Source organism: Kogia breviceps, chromosome 4, assembly GCF_026419965.1.
Source record: "Kogia breviceps isolate mKogBre1 chromosome 4, mKogBre1 haplotype 1, whole genome shotgun sequence".
Classification (NCBI taxonomy): Eukaryota; Metazoa; Chordata; class Mammalia; order Artiodactyla; family Physeteridae; genus Kogia; species Kogia breviceps.
Genome location: NC_081313.1, coordinates 65,012,815 through 65,030,071, shown reverse-complemented (window position 1 = coordinate 65,030,071; position 17,257 = coordinate 65,012,815). Strand labels below are relative to the sequence as shown.

Below are 17,257 nucleotides of genomic sequence, written 5' to 3'. Positions count from 1 at the left end.
CTCCTTGCACACTTCATTCTGTCACTACACGTCCTGCCCTCAGCAACAGTTTCTGCTTGAGACATGCCTTTCTTTCTCAGCTTTGAGCAAACTCACATACATGTGCACACATGTTCACAGTATGTGCAGACAGAGCAAATATTCTTTCACTAACCATTAATGAGCGTCTACTATACGCTAGGCATGGTGCCACCACTGGAGAGTTAGTGGTGAAACAGAACAGACACAGTCTTTGCTCTCAGAGAGCTTATAACTAGAGGGAGAGTGCAGGAAAAACCAAATCGTTCCATAAACAAGTATTTGATGATAGTGTTGCAACTGCTATAAAAATATAAGAATGCATCTTGGAGCCTCATCTGGTCTGGGGTCAGGGAAAGGCTATGCTATGGCACACACACATCCCTTAGGATGTGAGTGCCCCGAGGGCACGGTTTTTGCCTATCTTATTCACTAAGGTACCCCAACCATCTTGAACAGTACCTGGCAAATAGTAGGCATTCAATCAATATTTGTTAAATGAAATAAGTGAATGGAATGAGCATAAACTCTCTGTTATCATTTCCATCCTATAAATCAGGGGTCTCTCAACTTTTTTGATTGTGATTCCTGGAGTCAAAAAATTTAAGCATTCATCTTTAACGTGTGTATATTTACCTTCTGATCAGTTACGAACATGTATTTCTGTGTAATATACTATGTACACTTTAAAAGATTAAAGTTGAAGACCTTCATGGATAAGACAAAGATGAGGGAAAAATATTTTCCCAGTGATTATTTTAGTCAGGTGATGATCTGGGCACTGATAGAAGTAGGCGTCCCGCTCTGCTCTTTGCTCTGAGCACCACAGGACCTTCACTGGCCCCTTGCCCTCATCTCCTCTTTGGGCATCTTGGCCATTTTGCCCTCAGCTTTCTGGGGCAGTGGCTGTGGCTGAATAAAGTTGCAGAAATGTTGATTTTAAAGTACCCATTGCAAAAGTTAGCACCTAAATGGTCACACATGTAAATCACATGCAAATGAGCACAGAGTTGCCAGCGTTTCACTGGGCTCCTGGCTTCAGAGCCCGTGCTACCGAGTACCCAGCCCTGGTCACAGTCCTGGATGACCAGACACCCAGACACCAAATGCCCAGATCCTGCCTGCCCAGCAGTCCTGCCTCTCTCTCCAGCACAGGGGCACAGCCTTAATTCAAAACGGACTCCGAAGACCAGACATGACTTCTTTCCTCTTCATAAAGAATCTTGTTGTAATTTGCACATAGACAAAGAGCCCTGGGTTCCAAATGTGTAAATCAACACAGTAAGTAAAGTGTTATTGAAAAACAGTTATTTCATTTAGTAATGGTACAGACACGGTTTTTTGCCAGTAATATTTTGATGACAGCAATTTGACTGAATATGCTACAGACTTTTTTGTTTGTTCTGCTTTAAATCTTAATTATGACATGACATTTCAAAAGTCTGGCTTCAGTTTTCTCTCCATTTTTTTGGTAGGTGATTTTAATGGTTGCAACAGCTGAAAAAATACACAGATCCACGTGGAAGACATATATCACTGGCTGCACCTAGTAAATCATGACACACATTTCAGTCATTTCTCCAAGTCCTAAGAGGTTTGTCTTCATGTTCTGGATGCTTTTCAGTGAGTTGCCAATCAACACAGAGAGCTTCATGTGATCATTAGGCACAACATATACAGAGGTTGAGGGTCATCATTAATAACAGTAAATATAAATCCTATCTCAAGAAATGTTAACTTCGAATTTGGAGAGAGAATTTTTTTGAAAGATCAGATTATATTGTCGTTTTTACATACTGCCATTTTGTTGTTGTTCATTAAAGTTTCTTGGCAGGGATCTTTAAAGTCCCTAGTCCGACAAGTAGGAGTTGTGTTAACTAAAACTGGATGAGATCATCCCACTAAATCCAGGGCACAATGAGCTGTGATACATAACAAAAGCCTGTAGGAGTAAACCACCACAGTTGGCCCCTTCCTAGCACCTGGCTCCCCGTTCCCTTTCGGATGCCTTGAGTAACATACAGGACTCCTGGTCTTCTGACAAATGAACCGCATGAAGACCCAGTGTGAGTCCATGTTTAAATATTAGTAAAGCTTCATTTAAAAAAATAAAGTATAAAAGTAGTTCTAATATTATTTCCCACATCTCAATGGATTGTTCTGCAAGCCCCCTGGGTGCATGTATCCACTTTAAAGACTATGTTATTGACCCAGACCATTGTTAAAAAATTATGAAGAAGACAAAATTGATCCTTAGCATCTCCTATATGCAGCTTTTCATGGCCTTGTCTTCCTCTTTCAGCACAAGACTTCCAAATTCAGCCCTTCTGATTTTCAGAGGAAAGGGGCTTGAAAAACTCACTTACAGTAAATGTTACAGGCTAGAAATGTGTATCTTACCAAGAGTCTTTTCCTTTGAAAAGAAGTTTCCCTGAATGGGAAAATCTTAATGAATCACTGACCATGCAGTTACTGTAAAGGAGAACAAGACATGGGGGGAGAGGGGCAGCAGCGGGGGCTTCCCTGGCATCCTTCAGAACACACCCAGGGGACTGACTGCCTACTGTACTGAGGAGAAGGCCAGACCTGCCAAGGACAAGGATGGTGCAAAGTGGCATGTGGAAATGACCAGAGCCTCACGATCTGTCTCTGAGGTAAAAGAAATTGCTCCTGGAAGGAATGTGACTTCCAAATGCTGGGCCCTCATTTTCCCTGTTACCAAGCATAGGCATTCAACCACTTTTTCTATTTGTAATGCTAATGATAAATCAAGATGCAACAGAAGTTTCCAAACAATAAAATAAAAGAAGTGTAAGCTGGTAATACTGAATTAATGTATTTTCCTGGTTACTTACAATGGTAGAAAATTATTTGCATAGTAAGGAAAATGCTAATTTCATTAAAGTGCTGTTAGATAAGGCTTTTAGACTAACTTGGAGCACCCTAAAAAATTATATAGAGGGACTTGATTTGTCAGTTCTAACCTCTTTAGTATCGTTTGCCTGCACAGGTGCCACAGGTGGAGGAAAAACCAAATCCAGAACTGGTTTCCTAAATGAACTGGGAAATTGTCATTAAGAAGCATCTGCTACTTTATTGCCTTCATGCAAAAGCATTCTTGCACCGCGATAACGGACTATTGAGCAGATGTTTTAGAGCACTATACCCACAGCAATATGTGTATCATAAAAAAGATAAGCAGCTACAACGTAATTAATGATTTCAGTTCCTCATAAATGAACTTCACTTTTTTTAAAAAAATGGATTTTAAGTTATGTCATGAATTTCAACTTTTAACTCAAGCAATTCTTGCAAGAAAGTGAACAGAAAATCATTTACAGCAATAAATAACAAAGGGTCAAACCCAGTCTTACACCCAACATGATGAAATCTGAGGGTCCAGAAAAGGCTTCTCCAGACCAGACCACTCTACCACCTCCCCATGGATCAGCCAGAGAATTCACCATTGGAGATCGACTTCATTCACACAACACTGGGAATGTAACATAATACAGAATCTACTTTTACAAAATTACACTACTATTCTAAAATCCCCCAAATCTGAATTCCAAAACACACTGTAGCTCAAGAACTGTAGGAATGTAGGTTTTTGGTACCTTCTGACTTTGTTTGATTTTAGATTTGTCTTGAGCATAAACAAAATAATATAGATAGAAGTGTGTTGACCTCCTTGAACAAAAGGCACTAAATAAATTCCTGAGCAAAAACTAGACTAAAAAATTGGAGAAAAACAGAATAGGGGTAAAAGGGGGAAGAGAGAAAAGAAATAGGAAGAGGAAGGGGGACAGAGGAAGAGAGAAGAGAGACAAATTATGATAAAAAGCCAATAGCATCAATAAAAAGTGAAAGCTAGAGTAAGACTAAACAAAATAACAACACAAACAAGCTTTATGCTTCTATTCTCCAATTATATTGTTGCCAAAATCTAGTGCCCCAAACTTTTATATAGAAAGATAAAGGAGAGACAGAAAGAAAACAGAGACTATGCACATGGCTGAAATATTTAAGAACTGCCTGAGGGATCTGATGAGACACTTATCAATATTCAAAAGGAGATCACAACCCATACACACAGAAGGCATACATCACCCCTCTGTTCTATAACCACCATTGCACTCATCAGCTCTATTTTACATCTGAATCTTTGTCTAATTCATCCCTGTGCAAGAATAGTCTCCTTTCACCATTAGAACATAGGGTGTTATTAAATTTAACTTATTAAATTTTGGCTTAAAATTCCTCTGTCCTAGAATATCTTCAATGATTAACCATATCAGCCTAATGTTTGACCAAATCTCTTTAACAATAAAATTTTGCAATTATTATATTTGTATGTTCAAGTCTCTGTGAACTGGGCTTATTTTGGAATGGCAGCTATAGTTCCTAGAAAACTTTTTAGTTATGTGAGTATTTTTATTCACTGGGATTCTTGGAGTTCTCTCTTTACCATGGTCCATCCATGGTGAATAGTTTTAAAATTCCCATTTAAAATATTAGAACTTTACACCTTCAAAAACTCCCCCGGGGGAAATGAAAACCCAACACAGAGGCAAATATTTTAAAGTATGAATATTGAGAAAGGTCTCAGTCCTTTTAAAAAGGTGATCTCATTAAATTAACACATTTATAATTTCCATATCTGCCTCTCAAGCTCATATACTTCAGAAATCCAAAGCAATAATCCTAATTATTGAGGTCCACAATCACAAACTTTTATTCATTCAATAAACATTAACTGACCGTCTAGTATACCTAAAACAGTATACTAAGTAGATTCAAAAATGAAAACATGACAGATAAACCCACGAGTCATTTCTACAAGTGGCTATAACACACATCAAACTGTTTTAATGCCTGTATGAGAAGTAAACAGTGTTTATGGAATTACAAATGAAGACCTCAATCCTAACTGGATCCTACAAGGATGCAGGAAGTCTCAGCTTAAAAGGTGTCATTTAGCTTGAATAATGAGTGATTCCAACTCGTAGAAATGAGGCATAGGTTATTCCAGGCAGAAAAGATGGCAAGATCTAAGGTACAAGAAAATGAAACTCATGGCCAGTTTAGCAAGTCACCCTGTTTGTTTGGAACATAGTTGTATGAGAGATTTAATACGGGACAGAACTGTTAGTCTGAAGTCAGACTGCAGAGGACTGAAGTAGAGAACTTAAACTATATATATGTTTTTAAATATTTTAATAGATCTTTATTGGAATATAATTGCCTCACAACACTGTGTTAGTTTCTGCTGTACAACAAAGCGAATCAGCCATATGCATACACATGTCCCCACCTGTTCTCCCTCTTGAGCCTCCCTCCCATCCTCCCTATCCCACCCCTCCAGGTCATGGCAAAGCACCGAGCCTATCTCCCTGTGCTATGCTGCTGCTTCCCACTAGCTATTTCACTTTCGGCAGTGTATATATGTTGATGCTACTCTCACTTCACCCCAGCTTTGCCCTCCCACCCCATGTCCTCAAGTCCATTTTCTATGTCTACCTCTTTATTCCTGCCCTTCAACTAGGTTCATCAGTCTATTTTTTTTTTAGATTCCATACATATATACGCGTTAGCATACAGTATTTGTTTTTCTCTTTCTGACTTACTTCATTCTGTATGACAGACTCTAGGTCCATCCACCTCACTACAAATAACTCAATTTTGTTTCTTTTATGGCCGAGTAATATTGCGTTGTATATATGTGCCACAACTTCTTTATCTATTCATCTGTCAATGGACATTTAGGTTGCTTCCATGTCCTGGCATTTGTAAATAGTGCTGCAATGAACATTGTGGTACATGTCTCTTTTTGAATTATGGTTTTCTCAGGGTTTGCTGGGTCATATGGTAGTTCTATTTTTAGTTTTTTAAGGAACCTCCATACTGTTCTTTATAGTGGTTGTATCAATTTACATTCCCACCAACAGTGCAGGAGGGTTCCCTTTTCACCACACCCTCTACAGTATTTGTTATTTCTAGATTTTCTGATAATGGCCATTCTGACTGGTGTGAGGTGATACCTCATTATAGTTTTGATTTGCACTTCTCTAATAATTAGTGATGCTGAGCATCTTTTCATGTGCCTCTTGGCCATCTGTATGTCTTCCTTGGTGAAATGTCTATTTAGGCCTTCCGCCCATTTTTTAACTGGATTGTTTGTTTTTTTGATATTGAGCTCCATGAGCTGTTTATATATTTTGCAGATTAATCCTTTGTCTGTTGTTTCATTTGCAAATATTTTCTCCCATGCTGAGGGTTGTCTTTCTGTCTTATATATGGTTTCCTTTGCCATGCAAAAGCTTTTAAGTTTAATTAAGTCCCATTTGTTTATTTTTGTTTTTATTTCTGTTACTCTAGGAGGTGGGTTAAAAAAGATCTTGCTATGGTTTATGTCAAAGAGTGTTTTTCCTATGTTTTCCTCTAAGAGTTTTATAGTGTCTGGTCTTACCTTTAAGTCTTTAATCCATTTGGAGTTTAGTTTTGTGTATGGTGTTAGGTAGTGTCAAACTTAAACTATATTTGATAGGCACTGGTGATCATAAGGAAGTAGTTGTGAAGCAGTGCAGTCTAACAAATTAAGAGGGCAGACTTTGGAGTTGCTCTGCCTGGGCTTAGAACTTGATTGCACCATTTATTAGCTGGGTGACATCACAAGTTAATCAAGCTCTCTAAGGTTCAGCTTCCTCATTTGTTCAACAGAGATGATAATGATAATATCTGGTTTATGAAGCTGCTGGGAGGGCTCTATGAAACAGTTCATGTAAAACATTTAGGATACTGCTTAGCACATAAGAAAATAATGTTAGATGATGATGATGGTGATTATCCATGTGGTAGAGTAATATGATTAGAGCTTTGTTTTCAAAAGGATAATCTGGAAGCAAACTGAAGGATGAATGGGAAATTAGAGAGAAAAGACCTGGTGAGATAAGTTACAAGCCTATCTAAATAGAATGATTCTCAAGAGAGATCATAAGAGGTTTTTAAAAATAGTTAGAATAGTTAGTTTTAAAAAATAGTTAGAAATAGTATTGGGAAAGAGGGAACAAATAAGAGAGATGGTCCAAGAGAGTATTTATTTGTCTAAGCAAATTACTGTTGAATGGAAGGGGCTAAAACGAAGCCCATCCATTAGACAATACCAATGTTTTGAGCCTGAATAACTGAGAAGATGATAGTGTTATTAACTGTAAAAGGGACATCAGTAGTAGGTACTATTTGGAGATGCTGATTTAAGACATCTGGATTCTACAGTCCACTGAATTTGTAGGGCAAAAGTCTGAAGAGAGATGGGTACTATAGAAATGGCTTTAATAATTGTTACCAACATTTGAGCATTAACTATAAATTATATGTATACTATAAACTGTGCATGCCAATGTGATAAGCAACCTTATAAGGTATTAGTATTTTACCCAAAGTGGGTCCTAAAGATCTTGGCTACACCTCTTGCCTAAGGTCACAATTAGTAAGATGTAGAGCCAGAATTCTACCTATGTATATAACTTTAAAGCTTGAATATACTTTTGATTTGAGTCATCAGCATAAAAGGAGTAACTGGAACAACTCCAGTAGTAGTAGATGATATTTCTAATTGAAAAATAAGACAAGGCCAAGAAAAACTCTTGAGGAATACCATATTTCAGAGATAGAGGACAAAGGGAGCTGGCAATGAGAACTTCACAGATAAAGAAGAAAAATAAAGATTTGAAAATGATATGGGGGCTTCTCTGGTGGCACAGTGGTTAAGAATCTGCCTGCCAATGTAGGGAACACAGGTTCAAGCCCTGGTCCAGGAAGATCCCACATGCCACAGAGCAACTAAGCCCATGTGCCACAACTACTGAGCCTGCACTCTAGAGCCCGCGAGCCACAACTACTGAGCCCACATGCCTAGAGGCCATGCTCTGCAACACGAGAAGCCACCACAATGAGAAGCCCACACACCACAATGAAGAGTAGCCCCTGCTCAATGCAACAAGAGAAAGCCCGCGCACAGGATTGAAGACCCCACGCAGCCAAAAAATAAATCTAATAAATAAATAAAATTTAAAATAAATATATAAATAACATGCCTATAATGCTATTTCTAAAAAAAAAAAAAAAAAAAAAAAGGAAAATGACATGTAAGTCACAGAAGGAAAAGCTTCCAGCAGACCATGGTCAACAGCCTTGAATGTTACAGAAAAATGAAGGATAATCTGAGAAGAAATTTTGAATTGGTGGTTCAGTTATCACTGATGTCTTTTAAGAGAGAAATATCAAAAGCATACTAAGAGAAAATGCAAAACTATAAAGAGTGGTATAAACCTGTGGTGAGGAACTATAAGTATTAAAAATAGATAACCCTATTAAGAAATGACATAGAAAAACAGAAAGATAACATATAGGTAGCTTGAGGTGATACCAATGTGAAAGTGAGAGCTTTAAAAATATATATACGCAAATCTGAAATTGGGTTTATCTGGAAGTTAAATGGAATGAGTCAGTTGAGAAGGAGGAACTGAAGATGCTAAGAGACTCAGACTTAGTGATAGAGCAGAGGATGCCCAAGTGGTAAAGTATGGAAGAGTGCCTAACAGACCAATCCTCCTCTAAATAACAGATATACATTCCAGGGGAGAAAACCTATTTGAAGGCCTTGGAGACTCAACTAAGGAAGACAGATTTTGGAGGGGAGTCAACATCTGGAGCAAGTGACTTGTTTTTTGCTGTTCTTCTCTAGAAGCAGCTGCAGTGGAAGTGGTGGTGGCAATGGAACTGGGGGAAGGAAGTCAGCTAAAAGTCCCATCACCTCTCTGAGTAGAGAAACAGGGAGAAAAAGCCTGGAGCAACCACAGCTACTGGAGAATATAGAGGAAGCCCCAGAAATGAGGGAGATAAAGAAAAAGAACCTTAAACTCAAACTCAGAGAGTTCAAACTCAGTCTAAGTCTCTGGCTGACTCCTGAGCCATGAATGTGTGGAACAAACTGAAAGCAGCTGGGAGCTAAGTTGTAAAAAACTGAACTGAGATCTCAGCCACTGCCTACTATAGGCATGACAGTTTGCAGTTTGAATCCAAATTAATAGAATGCTAAAAGGAAATATCAACACTCTTTGGAAGAATGTAACTAAATCCAGAGCCTCCAAAACATAACAGTTAAAATATCCAAGATACACTCAAGAATTATTCAACATAGGATGAGCAGGGAATATGTGACTCAGTCTGCTGAGAAAAGTTGAACCAGATGTCAGCAATATTAAATAAGGACTTTAAAGACACTATTATAAGATACTCAGTAAGGTAAAGAAAACTATGCTCATACTAGTTAAAAAGACAGGATATTTCATGAGAGAAAGAGGAAATGCAAAAAAACAAACAAAAAACCCAAACAAACAAACAAACAAAAAACCCAACCAACCAAACAAAAAACACCAAATGGAAATATCAGAAATAAAAAAATAAAAATATTTGTGATTAAAAATTCAATGGATGAGATTAATAGAAAACTAGAGACAACAGAGGAAAAAGTTATTAAACTACACAGTAGACAAATTGAAATCAGCCAATCTTAAAAAGGAAAAAAATTGAAAGAACATGAACAGAGAATCTGAGGCTTGTCCATCAGATATATAAAACTGGGTTATCAAAAGAATATTTGAGAGAGAGAATTGAGCAGAAAAATGAGATTTGAAGAAACAGTTGCAGAAAATATCCCAAATTTGGTGAAAGAAATAAATTTACTGATTCAAGAAGTTTAGAAAATCACAATCTAGTAAATGCAAATAAATCCACACCTAGGCACATTATAATCAACTGATGAAAACCACAAATAAAGAGAAAAATATTAAAAGTAGCAAGAGAAAAACAACACACTACATACAGGAAAACAACAATTAGAATTATTATGTATTTCTCATCAGAAACACTGTAGGCAATAAGACAATATCTTTAAAGAAACCTGTATCTTGTGAACATATCCTTTAAGAAAATAGGTGAAATAAAGATATTTTCTGATAAAGGAAAACTAAGGCTATTCAGTGTCACCAGACCACACTAGAGAAATGACAAAGAAATTCTTCAAGCTAAAGAGAAATGATACCATAGGGAATTCAGGTTTTGAGGAATGAATATAAAGCAGTGGAAATGGTAAATATTCGGGTAAATATTAAGGAGTATAATTTTATCTTATATTTAAAAATACCTGTGAGAGCTTAAAGCAAAAAATTATAACACTATCATGTGAGGTTTATAATGTATGTAGATATAACATATAGGATAACATATAAAGTGAGGGATGTGGTAAATGGATGTATATAACTGCAAGGTTTCTACATTTTATGTGAAGTGGCATACCATTAACTAATCAGATTGCAGAAAGTTAAGAATGTATACTGTAATACATAATAGGTCATAAAATAGGGCAAAGAGGTTTATCCCAAAAGTTAATAGAGAAATTAAAATGAAATTCTAAAAATTCATCCAAAAGAAAGCAGGCAAGAGGAAACGGAAGAACAAAAACCAAAAGTGGGATAACAGAAAAAGTGTCAGACTTAAATCAGTCATATTAATTATTATATTACATGTTAATGCACTAAGTACTTCAATTAAAAGGTGGAGATTATCAGAATGGATTTTTAAAAGAAAAAGCAGTCTCTGTCTACAAGAGAAAAATAATTAGGTAGAAAAAGATAAATCATGTAAACAATAAACGTGTAGGCTAGAGTAGATATATGGTACATATATTAGTACCAGAGAAAGTAAACTATAAGATAAAGAATATCACTGAAGATAAAAAGGGATACTTTGTAATGATAAGAGTCAATTTTTCAACAGTCATTAGGCACATATACATATTTAACCATAAGTGTATATGTGCCTAATGACAGAGCCTAAAACTGACAGAATTAAAAGAAGAAATAGACAAATCCACAACCATAGTAAGAGACTTTAGCACCTCTTTCTCAGCAATTGATAGAAAACTAAACTAAATTTTAGTCAAGACATAGAGGATTTATGATTTAACTTATATTTTTAGAATAGTATGTCCCCCAAACTGTAAAATATTCTTTTTAAGTACACATGGTACATTAACCATGATAAGCTATATGCTCAGCAATACAAGTCTCAATAAATTCAAAAGGACTGAAACCATAGAGAGTATCTCTGACCACAATGTGATTAAATCAGAAATCACTGCCAATAAGATATCTAGGAAAACTCTCAATATTCTGAAATTAAACAACACACTTCTAAATAATCCATGGGTCAAATTAAAAAATTCACAGAGGTTATCATAAAATACCTCCTTCTTTATGAAAATACAACAAAGTAAATTTGTGGGATTCAGCCAAATCAGTATTTAGAAGCAAAACTATAGCTTTAGGGGCTTATATTTAAAAAGAAGAAAAGTCCAGAATTAATTACCTAAGTTTCAACCTTTAGAAGAGCAAAGTAAACCTAAAGCAAATAAAAGTAAGGAAATAACAAAGAACAAAATCAACAAAAGAGAAAATAGACAAATCAGAGGAAATATAGACCAAAAAACTGATTTTTTGAAAAGATCAATAAAATCAACAAACCCTAGTGAAACTGATCAAGAAAAAAAGAACAAAAATCATCAAAACCAGAAATGAAAAGGTACTATCACTAAAGATCCTACAGATATTAAAAGTATAACAAGAAAATGTTCTGAACTGTACAACAAAAAGTTTACAATTCATATGAAATAGATAAATTTCATGAAAGAACAAGTTATCAAAGCTCACTACAAAACATATAAATAAATACTCTAAGTAGCTCTCTACCTTTAAAGAAATTGGCTATAGTTTAAAACCTTCTCACAAAAGAAACTCCAGGCCCAGATGGTTTCACTGGTAAACTCCATAAAATATTTAAGGAAGAAATAGTACCAATTCTACTCAAAATCTTTACAAAAAGAGAAGAAGTATAAACCCTTGCTTACTCATTTTATTAGGACAGAATTACCTTGATATCAAAACCAGAAAAGAAAATACAGGAAAACTATAAATCAATATCCCTCGTGAACATAAACACAAAAGTCCTTAACAAAATTTGAGCAAACTGATTCTAGCAATGTATAAAATTTAAGACATGACCAAGTGGGGTTTATCACAAGAATGCAAAGTTAGTTCAACATTCAAAAATCAATTTAATTCATCACAACGACTGAATAAAGGAGAAAAACCACACAGTTTTTCAATAGATGCAGAAAAAGTATTTGCAAAATTCAACATCCATTGATGATTAAAACACTCACCAAACTAGGAAGAGAGGGATCTTCCTCAATCCAATAAAATGCATATAAAAATCCTTCAGGTAACATATTTAATTGGGACCTTTCATTCTATTATTTTTAATAGCTTTACTCGTGTGTGTGTGTGTGTGTGTGTGTGTGTGTGTAATTACACTCCTTAATTAGAATTTGGGGTTATAAAAATAGCTTATCCTTAAGACAGAAGAAACTACCTTAATCAAAGAAATGAAATTCCTGACTCTTAAGCATAATTTTTATATATTCATTATTATTTTCTTTCTTCCCTTCCTTCCTTTCTTTTGTTCTTTCTTTCTTTCTTTTTTTTTTTTGTCTAAAGTAAGCTACATTTCTTGGCATCTCTGGGCATTTTGCCCAACTTAGCTTAATATTTTTTTCATCTGCTCAGTCTTTTCTGGGTACATGGTGACTGATAACTTTTAGATAATAATTTAGCATTATCTCTTCACTTTTATGCCCCCTTCCAAACTAGGATTATGACTTGAGACCAAAAGAGGGTGTCAGGCATTTTCTGTACTGTCCACAGATACTTTAAGAAAAGGACACACCAAAGTTGAACCCTCAGAAGCAATTTTCTTAATTAGTAATGATTGTGTTCAAATTGGGTATATCAGTTTAAGAAACCCTTTAAAGCATGATAGGCTTCAATAACAAAAATATGTAAATTACAGGTTATTAATTCCTATATCCTACTCTAATTGTAATTCTCAGTAGATGGCTTCAAATTCTGTTCTTACCAAAATAAATCCCAAAATTTAAAGAGTAATATTTTATTGATAATATACTTTCTACAAACATGCCAAAAATATTTCATCTTCTGGATATACTAAAAAAGGGTCCACAGATATCAGGGGAATAAAACAAAAAGTAGATAATCTATTTTTAATCTAACCATTTCCTTTTGTTTTAACAAGTAGTTTAGGCTTAGACTAGGCTGTACAGGCACTGCCTCCAACTTCTAACTGTAAAAAGCAGTCTTCATAAATAAAGCAAAAATGTCCAGCTTCCAAAAGAAACTCAGTCTATTCCACAGCTGTGCAAAGGACTCACACAAATTAGGAAAATGCCTGAAGAGGGCATTTATGTCCCATGTCACCTTCTCAGTGTCTCCTGCTAGCAGGATCACAGGACTGCAGCCATCTATGGCCATGATACCCCCAAATTAACAATTCTTTTTACACCAATCTTGAGAATTAACTATAGATATGGTGATGTGACCTCTCAAGGAAAAAGGCTCTAGGATGGTATAACCTTTACTCCTAGGTCCAGGGTTACCGAACCCCATCTTGCAGAATGTAATTTTATCATTTCACTCATTTAACGAATACTTTGAAGACTTATGAGCACAAGTTATTAAGATTTCAAATATATTCAGGGTGATAAATATGAATCTTCCTGCCAGAAATATTAGAACCCTTTAAACCTAAATGGGTAGATAATACTTCTACTCTCCAGCCTGATTCAGGCCATTTGACCTCTAAATCACCTTACTGCCTCTTGGCTTAAATCTTGGCTGCATTACAATCATTCCTTTGGGGTCTAGTACTTACTTTTCTGCTCATCCATGAGAGATTAAAATGTTGCCTGGAAAAGAGAGTATGGTATCAACAAAGATAGTGAGATTCGTTAGAGGAAATGGATGAAGCTAATAAAAACAAAACAAACAAACAGGAAAAGTAAATGCAGGGATTCTTTTGTGTCACTTCTTTTATCCATTACCAAAATCAATCTCTATATCAAGAAGCCAAGGAAAAAATGTTTAGAATAATCCCCCTTAATTAGGTTACTTTCATCCTACTTTGGGTAAGATTTGCCTAAATCAAAAATGCAAATGTTCTTTCTACAGTTTTTCCCTGCCTGCCTATTCCTAAATACATATTCCATCCATTTATTTTGTGATTTTTCTCCATGTATATCCCACAGGCTCTGAAACTTCCTGCTGGACTAATGGCACCTGGGCAGATATGGTGTTATTGAAGACTTTCCTGGCACCTGGCCAAAAAACATCAGTGGATTCAACCTGAGTACCAATGGCCAGGATAGTTTCTACTAAGTGCAACAATTGTTGGAGAACCAGAAAGCTCTCGATTTTGTATTGGGTTGGCCAAAAGGTTGGTTTGGGATTTTGGTAAGATTGTACAGAAAAACCCAAAAGAACTTTTTGGCCAACCCAATATATAATTTCAACAAGTCAAGCATTTTTTTTATATTAAGCTTTTTTAAAAAAAAACATCTTTATTGGAGTATAATTGCTTTACAATGGTGTGTTAGTTTCTGCTGTATAACAAAGTGAATCAGCTATACATATACATATATCCCCATATCTCCTCCCTCTTGCGTCTCCCTCCCACCCTCCCTATCCCACCCCTCTAGGTGGACACAAAGCACCTAGCTGATCTCCCTGTGCTATGCGGCTGCTTCCCACTAGCTATCAATCTTACATTTGGTAGTGTATGTATGTCCATGCCACTCTTTAACTTTGTCCCAGCTTACCCTTCCCTCCCACCTGTAGTCAGGCATTTTTAAAACATTAGGTAGCTTCTAAATCTTGTCAACAATTAATCTTTCAACCCAAATTTACTGATCATCTAGTGGAAGCATAGTACAGTATTGATGGGGTCTATTTATAAGGAAATGTGACATATTAAATGAGTAATATCCCATACAATTTATAAATTTAGAGATACAAAACAGATCTTTACAGGCACATACACTTGTATATCATAAGCAGTGGATTCCTGCAGCCAAATAATTCTTAAGTGTTTCTAATTTCCAAAGAAAGTTTTTATATTGTCTGTCTTTTGGTTCTCTCTGACTGACTGAATGGTAAAGAACCCAGGCTATTGCTAAAATAATTTGTTTTTCCAAAGAAAATCAGGAGAATAAAAGGGAGATTGTGATTTTCACTGTTGTTTAAAATAAAACTCATAGTAACTCAAAAAGCCTTACAAACCAAAGAATAACAGCTTCCCCATTCTACCTCACAAATTAGTGTATTCACAAATGTTACAATAATAACCATATGCATTAAGAATCATTTATAATGACTCATTTGTCTTTAATTGCTTTAAAAGTGTTATTACAACTGAAAAGTAAAATTTATTCGAATGAAAGGAGCAATGGACTATAAATATTTGAAGAGAAAATTAGTTTAGGACATACAGTTCATTTAAAAGCAGAAACTTATATCTAAATTTTTGTCTTTTCCTCTTGCAGTTCATAGGCAACAATCTTAAGGCTGTATTCCCTGAATAATACTCATATAGAGGGAATTATAAGGTAATAGAAAGTATCCACAGTTTAAAGTAATTTGACCATAAATTAAAGAGTTAAGACATAAATTCTGAGGCACAAAAAAAAAAAGAGAGAGAGAGAAGAGAGAGAGAATAGTTCAGGAAGCCCTGATTGCCAAGAACTCTTCTAGGGATTCAAATTTCACAAATACTATATCCCAAGACATACACCTCCTTGAAAGATTTTCCTCATTTCCATTTGGTGACAACACTATCCCCTGATTTTTCTCCTAAAACTCTGGACACCCTTCTCAGTTGCCTTAATTAACTCTTCTTTCTCTACTTATCTTTTAAATATTTGTATTCCCCAGAATTCTGTCTTCAGCCATTATTATGCCTCACTTTTCTTACTCTATTAATCTCAAATATTCCATGGCTTCAGGTTTCACTTTCATCCCAAATCTGAATTGCCTACTACCAAGATCGCTCCTTTGAAGTTTAGATAGATTCAATCTCCAACTAGATGTTCATGGCATCTCAATTCAATTTGTCCAAAATATAATCCTTTATGTTTTCACTAATCTTCCTCATCCTCATGTATTTCATGTTTTAGTTAAAGGTATTAAAATTCATCTTTAACAGTGCCTGGTAGTCAATAAATTGTGTTGAACAAATAAACTAGTCAGTTGGTCAATAACTATTGAGTGTATCAATATAGCCAGACACTGTGTCTAGTACTAGGGAATATGGATATAAGCAAGAAAGACAAAGTCTCTGCCCTCATGGAGTTCAGTCCAATGGAAAAGACAGCCATTAAACAAATAGCCACAAATGTAATTAATTTTTTACATTAATTACAATTGTAATGACAAAGGAAAAAATAACCCATCTAATCACACGTACCAGAAAATTTGGAAAATATCTTGAATATTTTTCTTTCCTTCCCTGCTCAATTTCCAGTTAGTTTCCAAATCTTACTAGTCCTATCTCTGACATTTTTCTTCTTCTCCATCACTACTGTCTTTTTCAATTCAGTGCTTCATCATCTCTTTCCTTTAACTGGTCTCCCTGACTGCAATCTCTCCTCTTTATGGTCCAGTCATGACACCATCATCTTTCCAAAGTATAGATGTGAGGGTGTTACAGTCCTCCTGAAAACCATTTATGGGTCCCATTTGGCATGAAAAATAAAGCGCCAAATCCAAGTTTTTTATGGTTCTTACAGTCCAACCTTCACTTGCCTTTCCAAATATCCCTCTCAGTCCTCTTGCACCCTGGTCTTGAGCCATATCACACCTGCATTTTCTCAGACCTTTCTTTTCTAATACGCCATCTCAGAAAAATAAAATTGGCTGGAAGACACTGGAGTCCTTGGCTGGAGTAGGATTCTGAATGCCTGGCCAGATCACGTGAACAAAGCTCCTCTCGCTTGAAGCTGCAGTAGGTCAAGGAGAGGGGAAGTTACCAGAAGCAGAGTACTTTGAGAATGCCAGGTCAGACTAAGAGTAGATAGCTGAAAGCCAGGTCAGTAATCTAAAATGGACCAGATGTCAACCAGGATCCAAAGAATAAAACCAGATAGGACAGAGATCAAAGGTTGCAGTACAAAAAAGCATCTGAAGCAGACAGTAGGGAAAAATGGAAGCAGAAGTACCTTCAGAGCTAAGGAGCGATGACACCTATTGATCTTTAAAAACCTGATTCTCAC

General features: G+C 35.8%; 1 protein-coding gene across 4 annotated transcripts in view; it reads right to left on the bottom strand.

The window, feature by feature from the left end:
- ATG10 (autophagy related 10) overlaps nucleotides 1–17,257 on the bottom strand; it is a 234,746-nt gene that overhangs the window by 105,793 nt on the left and 111,696 nt on the right. The window contains exon 4 of one of the 4 annotated variants that reach the window (XM_067031250.1): nucleotides 13,867–13,900. The exons of the other annotated variants lie outside the window; for them this stretch is intronic. Coding sequence (XP_066887351.1) covers nucleotides 13,867–13,900 — 34 coding nt within the window. The remainder of the gene's footprint in view (nucleotides 1–13,866; nucleotides 13,901–17,257) is intronic. 4 annotated transcript variants of the gene reach the window in all.